Source organism: Sciurus vulgaris (genome assembly GCF_902686455.1).
Source record: "Sciurus vulgaris genome assembly, chromosome: 18".
Classification (NCBI taxonomy): Eukaryota; Metazoa; Chordata; class Mammalia; order Rodentia; family Sciuridae; genus Sciurus; species Sciurus vulgaris.
Window position 1 is genome coordinate 32,534,771 of NC_136479.1, and position 16,474 is coordinate 32,551,244.

At 50.8% G+C, this 16,474-nt stretch overlaps 3 protein-coding genes across 4 annotated transcripts; 2 read left to right on the forward strand and 1 right to left on the reverse strand.

Moving 5' to 3' along the window:
* The first annotated feature begins 1,387 nt into the window (after nt 1-1,387).
* On the forward strand, nt 1,388-4,085 carry COPS6 (COP9 signalosome subunit 6). The gene is made up of 10 exons (XM_079121320.1): nt 1,388-1,537; nt 1,742-1,867; nt 2,067-2,198; nt 2,554-2,642; nt 2,740-2,802; nt 3,112-3,159; nt 3,248-3,362; nt 3,442-3,534; nt 3,629-3,729; nt 3,828-4,085. The coding sequence occupies exons 1-10, from the start codon at nt 1,483-1,485 to the stop codon at nt 3,966-3,968; spliced, it is 963 nt and encodes a 320-aa protein (XP_078977446.1). The 5' UTR covers nt 1,388-1,482; the 3' UTR covers nt 3,969-4,085.
* An 891-nt stretch (nt 4,086-4,976) lies between these two features.
* MCM7 (minichromosome maintenance complex component 7) lies at nt 4,977-12,472 on the reverse strand. Of its 2 annotated transcripts, none has more exons than XM_079121317.1 (15): nt 12,266-12,472; nt 11,026-11,105; nt 10,549-10,713; nt 10,250-10,374; nt 9,996-10,176; nt 9,552-9,689; nt 9,087-9,236; nt 8,826-8,940; nt 8,621-8,752; nt 8,320-8,403; nt 7,666-8,059; nt 7,294-7,377; nt 6,406-6,574; nt 5,518-5,627; nt 4,977-5,331 (listed from the first exon to the last, which is right to left on the reverse strand). In XM_079121317.1, exons 1-15 carry the CDS (start codon nt 12,294-12,296, stop codon nt 5,130-5,132), a joined length of 2,160 nt encoding a protein of 719 aa, XP_078977443.1. In that variant the 5' UTR covers nt 12,297-12,472; the 3' UTR covers nt 4,977-5,129. The 2 variants fall into 2 exon arrangements, with proteins under 2 accessions (XP_078977443.1, XP_078977444.1); XM_079121318.1 differs by lacking the exon at nt 12,266-12,472 and adding an exon at nt 11,291-11,485.
* On the forward strand, nt 12,061-16,330 carry AP4M1 (adaptor related protein complex 4 subunit mu 1). The gene is made up of 16 exons (XM_079121319.1): nt 12,061-12,210; nt 12,715-12,779; nt 12,878-12,966; nt 13,340-13,446; nt 13,532-13,628; nt 13,810-13,920; nt 14,011-14,091; nt 14,318-14,380; nt 14,482-14,548; nt 14,640-14,693; nt 14,857-14,963; nt 15,060-15,154; nt 15,402-15,446; nt 15,675-15,725; nt 15,825-15,936; nt 16,097-16,330. Exons 2-16 carry the CDS (start codon nt 12,722-12,724, stop codon nt 16,316-16,318), a joined length of 1,359 nt encoding a protein of 452 aa, XP_078977445.1. The 5' UTR covers nt 12,061-12,210; nt 12,715-12,721; the 3' UTR covers nt 16,319-16,330.
* Nucleotides 16,331-16,474: the final 144 nt, after the last annotated feature.

Consider the following 16,474-nt stretch of genomic DNA (forward strand, 5'->3'; position numbering starts at 1 on the left):
AAGAGGAGAATGGAAGGCTAACACCATAGTCTTAACTTGAGTGGGGTTTTTTTGTTGGTTGGTTGGTTGGTTTGATTTGGTTTGGTTTGGTACTGGGGAATGAATCCAGGGGCACTTTACCACTGAGCTACTGCCCCAGTTCTTTTTATTTTTTGGGACAGGGTGTCACGAAGTTGCTGAGGCTGGCTTTGAACTTGTGATCCTCTTGTATCAGCCTCCCAAGTCACTGGAATTACAGGTGTGTGCCACCAGGCCCAGTTGTAGACTTTCTTTTTTAATACATGTACTTTTAAGAAGTGTTTAGTAAATTTACTTCTGAAGCATGTACAATCAACTGATTCAATTTTCATAAATTTCACAATGACCACTATCTAGGAGTTGTAGATTATCTGACCAATTTTGCAAAAGCATTTGGAACAACAGAAAGGCAAAGGAATACTTTTATGTGAGACAGCAATGCAAACTACCAATGTTAACTCTAAACTAATCCTTCTGATTGTACCTTCAATCTAAACGCTATACTCCTTAGATGCTGCTGCCTACTTATTAAAAGAGACACACTTTTCCTGACCTTATTTTTCCTAAAGAGAAGTTAGGCATATAAGATTTTCTATGACAACTCTCTCAGTTGGCCCAGACCTCGGAGGTTTTTCACTGGGGAATAGAATGCGACTCTCTTTTAACTTCCCATTGCCTAGAAGACCCCTCTCCATACGAATTTCTCAGATCGCTTCGTTCGAAGGTAGTTGGTCCTTCAATTTTCCTTCATTCAGACTCCTAAGTGGAGAACTTGCCTAACTCCCTTGTAAGTCATCTTTATCACCAGAAAGTATCTCCTGGTACCTGACTAGACTTTCTTTACGAGGTCGCGATACAATTCTCTACCTGCTTTCTAGGGGCTTAGACTTCGGCTGAAGGTACAGAGGATGCTAAAAGAGTCAGGTCAGTAAACTGTAGTACATGTAACTTGTTTGGGCATTCATTCAAAAAATTATTAGGTGCTAATGTGTTAGGCACCATGTTGGGTCACAGGGGATAAAGTTATGAACAAAACGTAAGGAATCACAGTCCCCTAAAGCGTGAGAAAGTGAGGCGTGTGGAAAATACAGAAGGATTAGAAAAGCAGAGGCCTGGAAGGACTGACAGGCAGGGGCCAGATCACGTGGGGCCTTACAGGCTGTGGTCAGAGGTCTGGATTTCATTCATTCTACATCGGTCTTCAGAACGGGGCATTCTTACCCCAATTCTACTGACGAGGAAGATCAGGTTGGGCGGGGTGTTAAGTAATTTGTCCAAGATCAACTGCGGGCGAGAGGCGGCGCGGCGTCTACGAAAACCGGTCGGGCCCGGGGACCTAGAAGCAGCGCGCCGCCGACGCGGACCGGGACCGGCCCCGCGCCACGCGGACACTGGGCATGCGCGGATCGTCGACGGAAGCCGGGAAGGAAGGGGGCGGGGCCGACGCTGGCGGGCGCGGGGAAAATGGCGGCGGCGAACGGGACCGGAGGGAGCAGCGGGATGGAGGTGGATGCAGCAGGTAACGCGCGGTGCGGGGCGACTTCTGGAGACACCTTCCCGGGGTGCGTTAAGGCCTTCCTCGACTCCCGGGAGAGGCCACATCTTTCCCTGGGTAACTTGCGCGGAGGATGTACGGCCCGGGCTCTGCCGTTCCCCACTCCCATCTCCAGGGAAGAACGCGGGGAGCGGACTCTCACCCTTTCTCTTTTTCCTTCACCTTTAGTAGTCCCCAGCGTGATGGCCTCCGGGGTGACTGGGAGTGTTTCAGTCGCTCTTCATCCCCTTGTCATTCTCAACATCTCAGACCACTGGATCCGCATGCGCTCCCAGGAGGGGCGACCTATGCAGGGTGAGTGTTCTGCATAGACACCCAATCCCTCTCCTTGGTCACTTCCCTCACATATATCTTTCCCCCTTCCTTTACAGAAGCCAATTCCCCCTCCCCGTTTCCCCAGTACTTGGTTCACACTGGACCTCAGACCCTCAGGTGATTAGGGAAAAGTTTTAGATCCCTTAGCCTCATCTCCTACGTGTTGTTCTCTCCCCAGTGATTGGGGCTCTGATCGGGAAGCAGGAGGGCCGAAATATCGAAGTGATGAACTCCTTTGAGCTACTGTCCCACACCGTGGAAGAGAAGATTATCATTGACAAGGAATATTATTACACCAAGGAGGAGCAGTGTGAGAGGGGAACAGAAGTGGGGAAGAGGGTGGGAGGAAAGAAAGAAAAGCTCAAGGTGGACAAGATCAAAAGGGCTGGGAAGGAATAAACAGAAGAGAAGATTAAGAACAGGAGAGAAGATTAAGAACAGGAGGGAAGATTAAGGGAGAGTAGCTCTCAGAAAAAGAACAGATTCAGGTATCCCCTCAAAGAAAGTGAAAAATGAAAGAAGACTGGGTAGGAAGGAGTAATTGTTCTAAACTGAGCCAGGAACTGAGGAGGGAGGGGAAAAACTAGTGGCAATAAATTAGGAGTTTCAAACTAAGGAAGGATGGTTTAAGTGAATACCGTGTGCTCTGGCCCCTTCCTCTCCAGTTAAACAGGTATTCAAAGAGCTGGAGTTTCTGGGTTGGTATACCACAGGGGGGCCGCCGGACCCCTCCGACATCCACGTCCATAAGCAGGTATACATGCTTTCACATGTGCATGCTGGGGCAGATAATAGAGGATGGGGGAAGAAAGATGAGGTACTGACTTCCCTGTGCATGACTTCTCTTCCAGGTGTGTGAGATCATTGAGAGCCCCCTCTTTCTTAAGTTGAACCCTATGACCAAGCACACAGATGTGAGTATTACTGACCCCAGGCCTGCTTTGTCATCCTTGTCTATCATTGTTCTTATTTTATATTCTCATCCCATGCTATATTTTACTGTGACATCTATTCTGTATTGCAGAATGTGAGTTGAATCTCCATGCTGTCACCTGTGACTTTGGACTAGTCACTTAAGCTCTTAAAGGCATTTTCATATGTCAGATTGGGATAATCCTTATTTCACCAAGTTCTTGGAGAAATTAAATGAGAGAAAACGTGTGAAAGAACCTTTTGGCACATAATGTAGGAGCTAATAGTTCTTCTCCATTTGTCATTTACAGCTTCCTGTCAGCGTTTTTGAGTCTGTCATTGATATAATCAATGGAGAGGTAATACCTTACCCTTCAACCTTCAAATCCTGCTCTTGGCCTGTTTCCTGCTTTTGACTCTCCCTCTGTGGAATGTTCTGCCCTGCAGGCCACAATGCTGTTTGCCGAGCTGACCTACACTTTGGCCACAGAGGAAGCTGAACGCATTGGTGTAGACCACGTTGCCCGAATGACAGCAACAGGCAGTGGAGAGAACTCCACTGGTAAGGGAGGTGATTTCTTGGAAGCAGGGATGCAAGGTGTGACCACATGCCTTCTTACCTCTCACCTGTCCCCCCGTAGTGGCTGAACACCTGATAGCACAGCATAGTGCCATCAAGATGCTGCACAGCCGCGTCAAGCTCATCTTGGAGTATGTCAAGGCCTCTGAAGCAGGTAGGGCAGGTGCCTCCCTGGCATTCATCGTTTTCCCTTTCCCTCCGAAGGAAGCGACAGCATCCACATCAGTGCAGTCTCTTTGTGCTCTTAGGAGAGGTCCCCTTCAACCATGAGATTCTGCGGGAGGCCTATGCTCTCTGTCACTGCCTCCCAGTGCTCAGCACAGACAAGTTCAAGACAGACTTTTATGATGTGAGTGTAAAACCCTAGGTGGGGAGGTGGGGTTTACAACTTTTTGGCAGCACATGTGAGGGACCCCCTAGGGACCTGGTTCTTTTATTCCCTCCCAGCAATGCAATGATGTGGGGCTCATGGCTTACCTCGGCACCATCACCAAAACTTGCAACACCATGAACCAGTTCGTGAACAAGTTCAACGTCCTCTATGACCGACAAGGCATCGGCAGGCGAATGAGGGGGCTCTTCTTCTGAGTGTACTTGAAGGATCGGACACAGGGATCAGACAACTGTCCCAAAAGGGCCGGGCACTACACTCCCTTTAGAAACTGCTGTCATTAATAAAAGAGGAGCAGCCCCTTCAGTACCCCTTCCAGTGGCTTTGTCCTCTCTGTTAGGCACCACACTGGTTTTCCAACTTGGGTCTCAAAGAAGGTCCTGCTCAGCAGTTCATATTATCAACTCTTCTTGACTCCCTTCAGTGACTGAGCTTACTGCTACTTTGAATCCCCCTTAGTTCATAGGTGGACTGTATTTATGTTAAGGCTGCCTTCTTCCACTTGAGTGATGTTATATAATGTCATCCTATGACATCAGCTTACATAGGCCAACCTTATAAACATGACTAATGCTTTCCCACGCTAAATTTCGTTGAAAGTATTTTTCACAAAAAATAGGAAGGAGGATATTAAAAACATTTTCATTATGAGCAACTCAAAGCTTTGATCCTCTGGGTATGATGAATTACCAAAAGGGTCTTCAATTTCTTTGTGCTTCAACCATGTGGTGCCTCAACCCCAAGAGGCAGAGGAACTAGTTAGTATCCACACTCAAGATGAGACTCAGCAAGCGGTCTAAAGACTGGAATCCATGTTATGTGATTACTTGTGCCAGATGATACATTTTTAAATGTTACTCCTAAATAGGGTTTTAGAGGGAATTGAGGACTAAGGGTGAATGGTTGGATTATTTCAAGAAATCAAAAAACTGGGTCTGGGAAAGCCTGCATCTTACCCTACTGCTGTATTCCCAAAGTCTGACTGGCACATACAAGGTCCAGTATGTACTGGAAGGGGAGTGAAAACAGGAGAGATCTGGAATAAAAATGGACCCAGCCCAAACAGTTTCCATATGGTAGAGATGTCATTCTTCTTGATGGATTCTTGTGCCTGGCAGATACAGCAGGTACCTTGTGTAATTTATCAAATGAATGGAATAGGATAAGCACAAAAGTGAATGATATGAATGAAGTTAGGCGTAAGCTAAAAGGTGATGATACTTTTATTAGCCAAAGGAATAAAACAAGTGCATCAATGGGAAGAGGGGATCTCTTTCCCCTCCAGGGTATCATTACAATTTCAGAAGAGCAGGTCAGCAAAATCTTGGGTGGGGCCCATTGTCTCATGTAGGCAGCAATCAAACAAAGGTGATCCTTGTCCGGGAGGTATTGACCTGCCAGACATTTAACTCCTCATACTCATCCAGAGCCGCCTGGAATTGGGCAGGTGTGAAACCACGTGATATGCAGCGCTGCTCTGCCTCAGAAAACCGGACACTTCGGCCCCCTGAGACCAATTCACGGATAGTGGCAAATATCACATCTGCTGGCCTCTGGGTCCTGAAGGAAACGTGTGGGTGTGTAGAATTAGAGTGGAAACCAGAACACTTGACAGAAAGACAGTGGCCAGTGTCAGAATTCTGAAGCCAATTTTGTAAACTTGTGGATACAAAAACCATGAAGATAAAAGTGATCTGCTCAAGAAACCCACAGTAACCCAATTTCATCCTTCATAAAGCCACTCACCTGGTTGTCTGCCCCTTGTCGCCTAGAAGTGAGTCCTTTGACATCTCCATTAGCCGTATGGCTTCATTCACATCTTCCTTCTCTACTGTGTCCACCATTCGCAGGCGTGCCTAAGGGGAAGGCAGGGGAGAGAGATGGGGACAAGAGGAGGGGAATGGAACAGAATTAGGGACCCCCCCTTGTTCCAGCTTTAAGGCAGGGCAAGCCATGCATTGCCTACTCATAGAACAAGAATGGGGACCCCTGCCTGCCCTCCATTTCCGCAGTGTTGGGCCGGCACTGTCAGACCGAGACAAGTGCAATGCCCAGGGCAGCGTCCAGCAATTGCCCAAGTCTCCGCCTCTCAACACTGGCCAGTCCCGGTGTTCAGCTGTCCTGTGAGGGAGACCAGATCCTTCTGAACTCCACTGGGCTCCCCACCATGACAGATGGAGCCTGGGGAGCTCAGCCAAGGAGGCGATTGGCAGAGGGGTGTGTCCTGGGGGCTCGGGAAGTGCTAGCTCAGCAGTAGGTCGGGTAATCACACTACCTGCACGAACAGCACTTTGGAGCCCCCACGACTAAGGTCCAAGATGTGAGGACAGAAATAAAGGTGTATGTAGCACAGGAGGTAGGACACAGGGAATGAACTGAACCCACCCATCCACCAGTGAGGCTGAAGCAGAGAGGAGAAGGCCTTTCCCTCCATGGGCGCTGTGCATGCCCTGCTGGAGCAGCAAGTACCCACAGTGCGGTAGCACGGAGAGGACCACTATCTGCACTGTCAGCACTTTAGCCCCGGCAGGGCCGGTGAGAGGGAGGAGGCAGCAAGAGGACCATGTTAAGGCAAATTGCCAAGCAGGGGTCAAAACTGACTGCCATCCAGCATGACAGGGACTGCGCACTCACCAGAGCAGTAGAAAGTCGGAGAATAGCCAGCAGAGTCCGAGCAGATGTATAGGTGGCATCCTTACTGGCCCAAGCCTCTCGCCTCATCTCCACATACGCTGCTGTGATGTAGTCAGCCAGAGACTCGGGCACTGTGGGCTGCTTCTCTCTGCACATAGCTATGTACCGTCTGTGGGAGAAAAGGTTCATGGGGAAACAGAAAAAGGAGATGGGAATGGAGTACAGGGGGCACATGTTCTATCTGCACAAGGGTCCCCCATTTAAGAAAATTCTTGGAAGACTTTTAGAATAGAGAAAAAAGCAATCAACAGATATTTATTTGCTTGGTTTGAGGATCACTGAAGAAATTTCTCCAAATGTAGAGCTGCCAGTGCATTTCAAATTACTTCCAACTTTTCAGGAAAAAGGCCTTTGCAAAAAACAAGACAAATCCACCTGTCATAAGAAATGATCCAATATATAACTAAAAAGAACAAAAACAAAAAATAACCCAGTCTCCTAAGAGTACTATGGCATAGCTAAAGGGAACAAAAATACTTTGTTTAAAGAGAATTATTTAAATAAGTAAAAAGGAATAAAAACCTGAGAATGGGGGTGGAGGTTGGGTGGTTATGGAGAAGAAGTGATACAGTATCTGGGCAGTAGGATCCAGCAGAGGTGGTTAAGAAAGGCAGAACCTGAAGGTGCATGCTCTATTCTTATGAAGTCAGGCTGGGAAGTGAGCAGGGACCTAGAATCACTCATTGTTCTTAGACTCAGGGTATATCAGGAGAAGGGTGATTAAAAACACCCCAAGACCAAAAGCTTTTCAGGAAACATGTGACCCAAGACACTGTCATGCACTGGGGGCTTCCATGAGGAACACCCATCCATACCCAGCCCTTCTACCTCATAAGCTTCATGTCCAGAGGTTCAAACTGGGCAGGGGGTTGCCGGCTGTGCTGATGCACATAGGTGATGTGCTGGGCCAACCTGGTTAGAATGGAGGCAGAAGTAATGCTTTTTAGGGGGTATATGCCCAAGTCCTAACTCAAATATCCCTCACTTGATTCCTTCCACTTCTCCCTCACCGACAAGGTCAGACTTTCCAAGAAACCCTCATCGGGATCTTAGCCCTAACACTAAGAACAAGGGACCAGCCTTGCTTAAGAGGGGAAGACTCTGGAGTTACCACAAGCAGAGATGCTGGGGAATTTTCTGATTTCCCCTCCTTCCCTCCAGATTATTAAAAAGGCTCTCTGGATGAGGAGCTTTATTCACCGGAGGTCATTGTCTCTGTCAGGCCGGTCCTGGATCAGCCAGAGGAGGTCAAATCGGGAGAGCAGTGCAGCAGGAAGCTGTATGTTCTGTTCCAGGCTGCGGCGGGGATTATAGCGCCCATAGGCAGGGTTGGCGGCAGCTAAGATGGAGCAGCGGGCATTAAGTGTGGTAAGAATGCCCGCCTTGGCGATGGAGATGGTCTGTTGCTCCATGACTTCATGGATGGCTGTGCGGTCGGCCTCAGCCATCTTGTCAAACTCATCAATGCAGCACACGCCCTGGTCAGCCAGCACAAGGGCTCCACCCTCTAAGGTCAATTCTCCACTCACGCTATCTCTCAGCACAGCTGCTGTTAGCCCCACTCCAGAGGAGCCCCGGCCTGTTGTGTACTGGCCTGGAAAAGCAAGCAGCAAACATGTTTAGAAAGGAAAAGGAAGGGAGCAAGCACAGAGAAAGGATAGGGATGGGCCAGTGACGCAAGGCCTGCACTGGAACTGCTCCCCAGGTCAGGCCTTCCTGAGGTGGCTGAAGAGCTACGCCATGCTGTGCTGGCAACATCCCTCTCCCTTCCTTCCACCCTCACCTGAGAGGCTCTCCCCACAACCTCCACCTTTTGAACAAACAAGACTGTACTCCATCCCTGTCCCTACTCACTGCGAGGTGCCAGGCGATCAATGTAAGATAGGAGCTGAGACTTGGCCACACCAGGATCTCCCATCAGGCAGATGTTGATGTTGCCTGGAAGAAAACAAAGAAGCCAAACGACCTAAGCAAGTTGTCTAAAACTACTTCTCAGGTCTGCCTCCCCTCCTGTTATTTCTTCTAAGCCTTCCCTATACCCTCAAAACCAAGACACCAACTTTTGTGATCTGAAGAGGCACTAAGCCTTGTCATCCTTTTCTTCCTCCCAAATGCTATCATCCACCCCGAATTGCTTCATCTTTTTCCTTCTTACCCCTGATTTTCATGCCTCGAGGAGACTGGTCCACGCCACCCACCAGAAGCAGCAACAGTGCTTTCTTCACATCCTCATGCCCATATATCTCTGGGGCAATAGAAGCAGCCAGCTTTTCGTAGAAGTCCTCCTCTGCAAGGGAGTTAGACTATGTACTGGGGCTAGGAAGAAACTTGAATTCCCACTCTTTCCCCTGACCCCTTACCTGCAATCTGCCTCAGCTCCTCCCTGCTCAGCTCTCCAGCCCCAGCCTCATCATCCTCACTCTTATTCATCTTCACAATTCGATGAGCTTCTAAGTAAGTTTCTGAGAGTAAACCCTTGGGACAAGAAAATGCCAGAATGTCAAAGAAATCTGTGTAACTTGCCCACCACCCAATTCCCTAAATTTCTTGACAAAACTCTCTGAGGAGTGAAAAGAATGGGTGAGGAGAAAAGGGACTGTCTTCATTTCAAACCTTCTTACCTGCACCACCTGTCGGAACCCCGAGCGCAAGACTGGCAAGAAAATACCAGTGACACTGACGTGGTCTCCAGGCTGGGCAATCCTTGTATTCTCTCCTTCTACTAGCACTGTGATGCTACGAGGGATGTTTCCCACAGGTACTTGGTCACTCTGAAGAAGGAGAAGAGTACATGAAACGAGGGGAAAAAGAAATCACAAAGACAAATCCACAGGGACCTGACTTTCCCTAGGCATCCCACTCTACGACTTCTCTCAGCTTGCCCAACCTTTAAACCACAGAAGAATCCTCTACCTTTCCAACTCAATCAGAAAATTCTAGTTAAACCTCCCTCTTGCTCTAGGTTACTTGTCTGCTTTAGATCTTTCCCTTTCTGCTCTTCTTTCTTCCTGCCATTCCAAGAGTGACTGTAGGATGCAGGTGGATTCCCTGTTCCACCTGTCCTGGGCCACATACCCCAAACTCACATGTTCTTGCATCTTCATTTCCTGGAATTTGACGAATTTAGAGCCACGTGTCTGCAGATACAGCCGCCCTCCTGAGCGGTTCGTTTGGCACTCCTGGCTTGGGCACATGATCAAAGGCATGAAAGTTGGGGACTGGATCTAGGACATAAGAAAGTACCAACAGAAATCAGAAGAGCCACTTACCGTTGTCACTTAAATCATTTCCTCTCTACAGAAGGCATCCTCGAAGTGTCAAGTACCCCTTAGAATTATTCTTGGTCAATAATGACAAACACCAAGAAAGGAAAACAGGAAGACCACTATGTACTAAAAAATGAAAAGAGACTACATTAACATCTTTCAAAGATAACCAGAGAAAACAACAGATCAACACCAATGAGTAAAAACACCGTTCACACAAAATCAAAGTGTTGAATACTTCCTTATTCCACATTGCAGACATACCGGCTGATAGGTCTCTGCCCCACACTGATCACAAGTGTAAGTGGCAACCACCATCCTGGGTTTGACTTCAGAAACTCGAGTGACAATTCCGCGCACAGTTACCAATTTCCCCACAGAGTCAGCGCGTACTTCCCGGATCACACGGGGTTTACTGCTGCTTGGACCTTGAAAATACAGCTCACTGAGGAGAGAAAATAATCATCAGCAAGGTCCTGGGGGACAAGTCCCTGACCTTTCCCCACAGAGACACTCACAATCTGCGCATGAGCTCAGGAGGATATTGGTTCTGGGGGCTCCGGATAGCCCCAGGATCCCGGCTCCGTTGCTCCATCATCAGCCTGTGCTCAATGTAAACATCCAAGACATCTTTATTTACCACCTAGGAAAGAAGAAAGAAAGGAAATATGAGCAGTAGTAGGATGGGGAGAAGAGAACACAGGGCACTGGGCAGAGCCAAGGCTTTTCCTTTTAGTACTTTAAAAACTATCAAGATCTGAGAAGTCTCTCACCAGAGGCTTCAATTCCTGAGTCTGCTATTTCTCCAGGCACTCACCTCCCTCTCCTTGTACTGAGGCAGCAGCTCTTGTATAGCATCAGCAAACAGCTTTGCATAGCGCTTGGCATTCTCACAAATTGAGTCCACCAGCTCAGGGTCATCCTCAGCTACGTCATCCAGGTCCACATACATTGCCACTTGTTCCCGATGAGCCAGCTGAACCTGGGTTGGGAAAGAGAGAGCAACACCTCAGGGCCAAGTTTACCTTGTCCATATGCAAGAACCACTGCAGTGAGCTCAGCACACAGTCTCTGGGCCTCCACTAGCAAGAAAGCAGCACAACAGCAATACTCACTTCTTGGCTCCTGAAAACACCCTAATCATTATCAATGTAGTAAGATATTCACTTATCAGGTACCACGTGCCTGACTGAACAGGTCACTTACACACTTGCTAAAACAAGTCAGGCAAACCACCTACAGTACCTGAAGCTCCACCCCATTCCCCACTCCCTTCTCTTAATTTTCGACTTACCAACTGGTTCCCATATTTGAACTGCTTCTTCCCAAATTCATCATCCTGGTAAAACTCTTGTAGGAACTTCTTAACCTTTTCTACAATGTAAACGTAAAATCAAGAACAATCTTTCTTCCTTATCCCAAATCCCTACCAGAAACCGAAGAAACCCACTTTCACGTAGAATAGGATCTATGAACTAATTAGTTATGAGAACATTTAAGAAAACCTACACAGTTCTCCCCAAAGAGAGCAGGACTTCTTTTCACATGTCTGTCCTTACCTGGGGAAGAATATGGGGCCTCTGGCAATTAAGAACCACAGCAGTCTTACCCAGCGGCCTCCCACATCCTTACAACACCCTCGGGTCTCAAAGTTTTCAGCACTCCTTCCACCCTTAAGACTCCCCGCTTCCTTCGGACTCCCTAGACCGCAACTCTCGCCAGGACCTCCGCCACCAGACTGGCCCGCCACCCCACCCCCGCTCCCGCCACTGCTTCCGCTCTTAGTAAACAAAGAAGCACATGGGCCCGGATTCCAGCCGCTTCACCGCCCGGAATTCCTCCGCCCGAAGCCAGAGCCCGTCCGGCGATTGGCCAGCACGCCAAGGGCCACCCGGTTCCACCCCACTGCCGCCTCTCGCGGTCTCGCGCTAAGCCCCCGAGTCCAGGCACGCCCCCACCCTCGGCAGCTCTCTCCAAGGCCGCCGCGCGGAAGAACACTGTTTACACACGACACTCCCTCCAACTGCGTCGCGCCACTTCCGTCCGCCTCCACTTCCGCTGGGAGGGCGGCCGAAACAGCCAATCACTGGGCGCAGCGGCCCCGGCCTGCCCGCCCCCGGGGCTTCGGCGCGTCTCCGGAGGACGCGGGAACTCGCGAGTGCCCCAAGGCGCCAAGAGAGGCGGGCTCCGGATCCCCGTCCCTGAGCCGGGGGCCCTTTGATGGGGTTCCCAGCGGTCCGGGTCTCTCCTGGGCGCGAGCGACCCTCCCCTCTGCCGCCCCCCAGCCGGCTCCCGCCCCACCCACGACCCCAGCATCTTTCTGGGGCGGTATTACCGGCTCGTTTCCGATCCGGTGGCCTCCCACGCGCCTCCCGGCACTGTCTACCTCGATCCCGCCGCCGCACGGCTCTGCCTCTGGCCTCGCGCGCCCCACGGCCCGCAGACCCTGGTCCTCAAAGACCCCAGCCCACACCAACAGGTGCTCGCCGAGTCTTCCCACGCAAGATCCCCTTTCCAGACTTGCAGTACCTTACCTTTTTCGAGCGCGTAGTCCTTAAGTGCCATTGCTGCCAGGGGCCGTGCGGCAGCAGCTGGCAGGCTCAGGAGTTTCCCTCCCAGGAGCACGGAGCGGCGCTGAGGCGGACTGTGGCAGACCAACCGAAATTGGCGCGAAACGTCTCCCCCCACGTGACCGGCGCCGCTGCGGGCGGGCCAATCGAAGTGGAGGGTCTTCCTCTGCTCTCAGCCGCCGCAGGCCACCACCTCGACCAATCACCGAGCTGTCCTGGTCCGAGTGACGGGGAGGTGGTGGGCGGTTGAGGGGAATCGCCCAGCAGGGCGGGACCGGCGCCGTGTTTCCCGCGGTCGGAGCTGGGGAGGGAGGAGGTGAGTCCTCCTTAAAGGGCCAGCCCTTGCGCGTTCTTTTGTTCCGGGGCAGCAGGGCGGGGCAGGCCCAACTTTCTCCGTCTTGTTTTCTCTCCAGAACGGCCATGATTTCCCAGTTCTTCATCCTATCTTCCAAGGGGGATCCTCTCATCTACAAAGACTGTATCCTTGACCCGCGGGGCGGGATGGAACGGCTGGGTGGAAGTCGAGCCCAGATCCAGTCTGTCGCTCACTCCTTAACTGTCCTTCCACCCGGCCAGTCCGCGGGGACAGTGGTGGCCGGGATGTGGCTGAGCTCTTCTACCGGAAGCTGACGGGACTGCCAGGAGACGAGTCCCCGGTTGTCATGGTAACCACTGGCGGCGCGCGGGCCGGGGGCTGGGGAACCGGGTGGGCGCTGCCTCGCTTGCAGGGTCTGTTTCCCTGGAGGCTTCCGCTCGGGGGTTACATTCCACCAGATGCAACTAACGAAAGTTTATTGAGCGCTAACAACATACCAGGCACAGCGCTTCATGCATGTTTCAGCCTTTGACGAGGCTAGGGTGGCACTTGTCATTAACCCCCTGTACGCATTAGGAAGCGGGCCTGAGGAAGGGCTCAGGGATCACCCAAAGTCACACTGTTGCTGTGACTGGAAGGGGACATCCGGGTTCGAGCTCCGACCTTGTAGGCCCTGCTTCACTACAACCCTTTTTTCTTGACCCTATTTTCCCTCCCGCCAGCACCACGACGACCGACATTTCATTCATATCAGACACAGCGGCCTCTACTTGGTGGCCACCACTTCAGAAAACATTTCTCCCTTCAGCCTCCTAGAGCTGCTGTCCAGGTGAGAAGGGCAGGGCCAGGCACCTGGGAGTGGGGGCCTGAGAGGAGGAGGATTTATTTATGAACACTCGGCCCTGTTTCTTCAGGTTAGCCATTCTCCTGGGCGATTACTGTGGCTCCCTCAGCGAGGGAACCATCTCTCGAAACGTGGCTCTTGTCTATGAACTCCTGGATGAAGTGCTGGTAAGGCCCAAGGACTTTCCTTTTGTCCCCCATTTCGCTGAAGGTATGTCCTCTTTTTTTTTTTTTTTTTTTTTTTTTTTTACTGTGGGATCCTGTGGTTAGGAGGCTAAATCCACTCTTTTTCACTCTTTCCATCTAATGACCACCCAAAAATCTCGTGTCTGCCCTCCTTCACCCCTAGGACTATGGCTATGTTCAGACAACATCCACAGAGATGCTGAGGAACTTCATCCAGACAGAAGCTGTGGTCAGCAAGCCCTTCAGCCTATTTGACCTCAGCAGCGTTGGCTTGGTCAGTAGCTGGGAAAGAGGGGGACCAGGAAGGAGGAGGGTTGGCTGGGAGCATCAAAGTGGAAGATTTGTTACTTTGGGTGTTTTACAGTTCGGGGCTGAGACACAGCAGAGCAAAGTGGCCCCTAGCAGTGCAGCCAGTCGCCCTGTCCTGTCCAGTCGTTCTGATCAGGTAACGTAGGGATGGATGGATAAGGTCATACTTTGATATCCCCCCCCCCCCCCCGCCGCCATGACCTCAGAGTCCCAGGATTCTGCTATGTTTTTCTATTCCCCTAGACATGGATATTCTTCCTTCACCTTCAGGTCCCTACCCCAGGGCCCACTTTTTCCTTCTACCTGTCATTTTGGAACATAGACCTTCAGCCTCTACCACCTAAATCCCCTCTCTTCCTCAGAGCCAAAAGAACGAAGTTTTTTTGGATGTGGTCGAGAGATTGTCTGTACTGATAGCATCTAACGTAAGTTTGGGCCCCCAACTCTGGAGCAGAGGACAAATGGTACTTGGGAAACAGGTTTGGGAGGTCAGGACTCTGGGTGTTAACCTCCCCACCACTCCCAGGGCTCACTGTTGAAGGTGGATGTGCAGGGAGAGATCCGGCTGAAGAGCTTTCTTCCCAGCGGCTCTGGTGAGGGCCCAGGGTTGGGTTTCGGATGGGCTTCTTGTTGGCACATTTGACAGTGTTTGCTGATCTTTCCTGATGTACTTTCCTCCAATAGAGATGCGCATTGGCTTGACAGAAGAATTTTGTGTGGGGAAGTCAGAACTCAGAGGTGAGAATAGGGTTTTTTTGTTTGTTTGTTTGTTTTGTTTTTTAAGAGGAAGTAGGTCATTGCCAAAGGTTTCATGGAGATAAGTTAGAGAAAGAGCCTCCCTCCTATGTCCTCTTCTCTCCCTAAGCATGGGTCAGGAGAGGAGGTTTTTCTCTGTTTCCAGGGTACGGGCCAGGAATTCGAGTTGATGAGGTCTCATTTCATAGCTCAGTAAACCTGGATGAGTTTGAGTCTCATCGGATCCTTCGCTTGCAGCCACCCCAGGGTGAGGTAAGGATCAGGGTGACCTACTGTGCTCCTTGACCAAAGGGGAGGGAGGGAGTGCCAGCCTGAGACCATGCTGACCTCATTCCTCTCTGGTCTCAGCTGACTGTGATGAGGTACCAACTCTCCGATGATCTCCCCTCCCCGCTTCCCTTTCGGCTCTTTCCCTCTGTGCAGTGGGACCGAGGCTCAGGCCGGTGAGACCATTTCCTGTGTTCTAGAACTACTTTGGAGGCCAAACCAAGACATATATGTTCTCAAAACTCTCTGTGGAAGGGTGGTGGCAGAGGTGATAGTGTACAAATTGGAAAGTCTTGGCTTGTGTATTGGGCTGGATCTTGGTTTCCTTCTTGGGTTACAACCTTACATGGAGACCCTGCATAAGCAATAGTGGTGTGCCAATAGAATATGGCATATGTAATGGCATTTCACTTTTTCATCCAGGCTCCAGGTTTACCTGAAGTTAAGGTGTGATCTGCCCCCAAAGAGGTAAGAGTAGGGCTGGTCAGGCTTGGTTCAGCTCTCTGGGACATGAGATAGGGCCAGGGTCAGGGTCAAGTATCTGCTGCTTCCTTTAGATGTGTCCATCAGCTCAGAATCATTGGGGAAGGGGGCAGGAATGGGGAGAACCTGTGCTGAACTCTCATTATGACATTCAAAGAACAGGGACAAGGCACTCTGCCTTCCTGGGGCTGACCCGACTTTTCTCCTTTGCAGCCAAGCTCTCAATATCCGACTGCACCTTCCCCTACCACGAGGGGTGGTCAGGTTAGTATCTGCTTCCTAGGGACCCTCTCTGGGCTGGAGAGTGCACTGTGCCAAGGAAGGCCTGGCTGAGCCTGCACACCTTCTGTCTCCATCCTGCAGCCTATCTCAGGAGCTGAGCAGTCCAGAGCAGAAGGCAGAGCTGGGGGAGGGAGCCCTTCGCTGGGACCTGCCCCGGGTACAAGGAGGCTCTCAGCTCTCAGGCCTTTTCCAGGTATCTGCTGTTGATCCTCTTCCACCCTGTGTTCTAGAACTACTTTGGAAGCCAAACCAAGACATATATGTTCTCAAAACTCTCTTTGGACGGGTGGTGGTGTCCCACCAGCACAGGCAGCTGCCTGGTCTCATGGCTTCCCTGCCCTTTTCCCTCACAGATGGATGTTCCAGGCCTGTCAGGGCCTCCCAGCCACGGGCCCTCCACCTCAGCTCCGCTGGGGCTGGGCCCTGCAAGCCTCTCCTTTGAACTCCCCCGGCACACGTGCTCTGGCCTCCAGGTGCGCTTCCTCAGGCTGTCCTTCAGGCCTTGCAGCAATGCCAATCCCCACAAGTGGGTACGCCACCTCAGCCACAGTGATGCCTATGTCATTCGGATCTGAGGCTCCCCAAACACAAGATACAGGCAGCAAAGGCAACGAACAGTCAAATGAGAAGAGAACATTTTCTTTCTTGGCATCTTGGCCTATGGCCCTAAATTTGGGCAGGAAGAGTGAAACCAGGAGGACTCCCTGAATTCACCCCTTCTGTATCTGGCA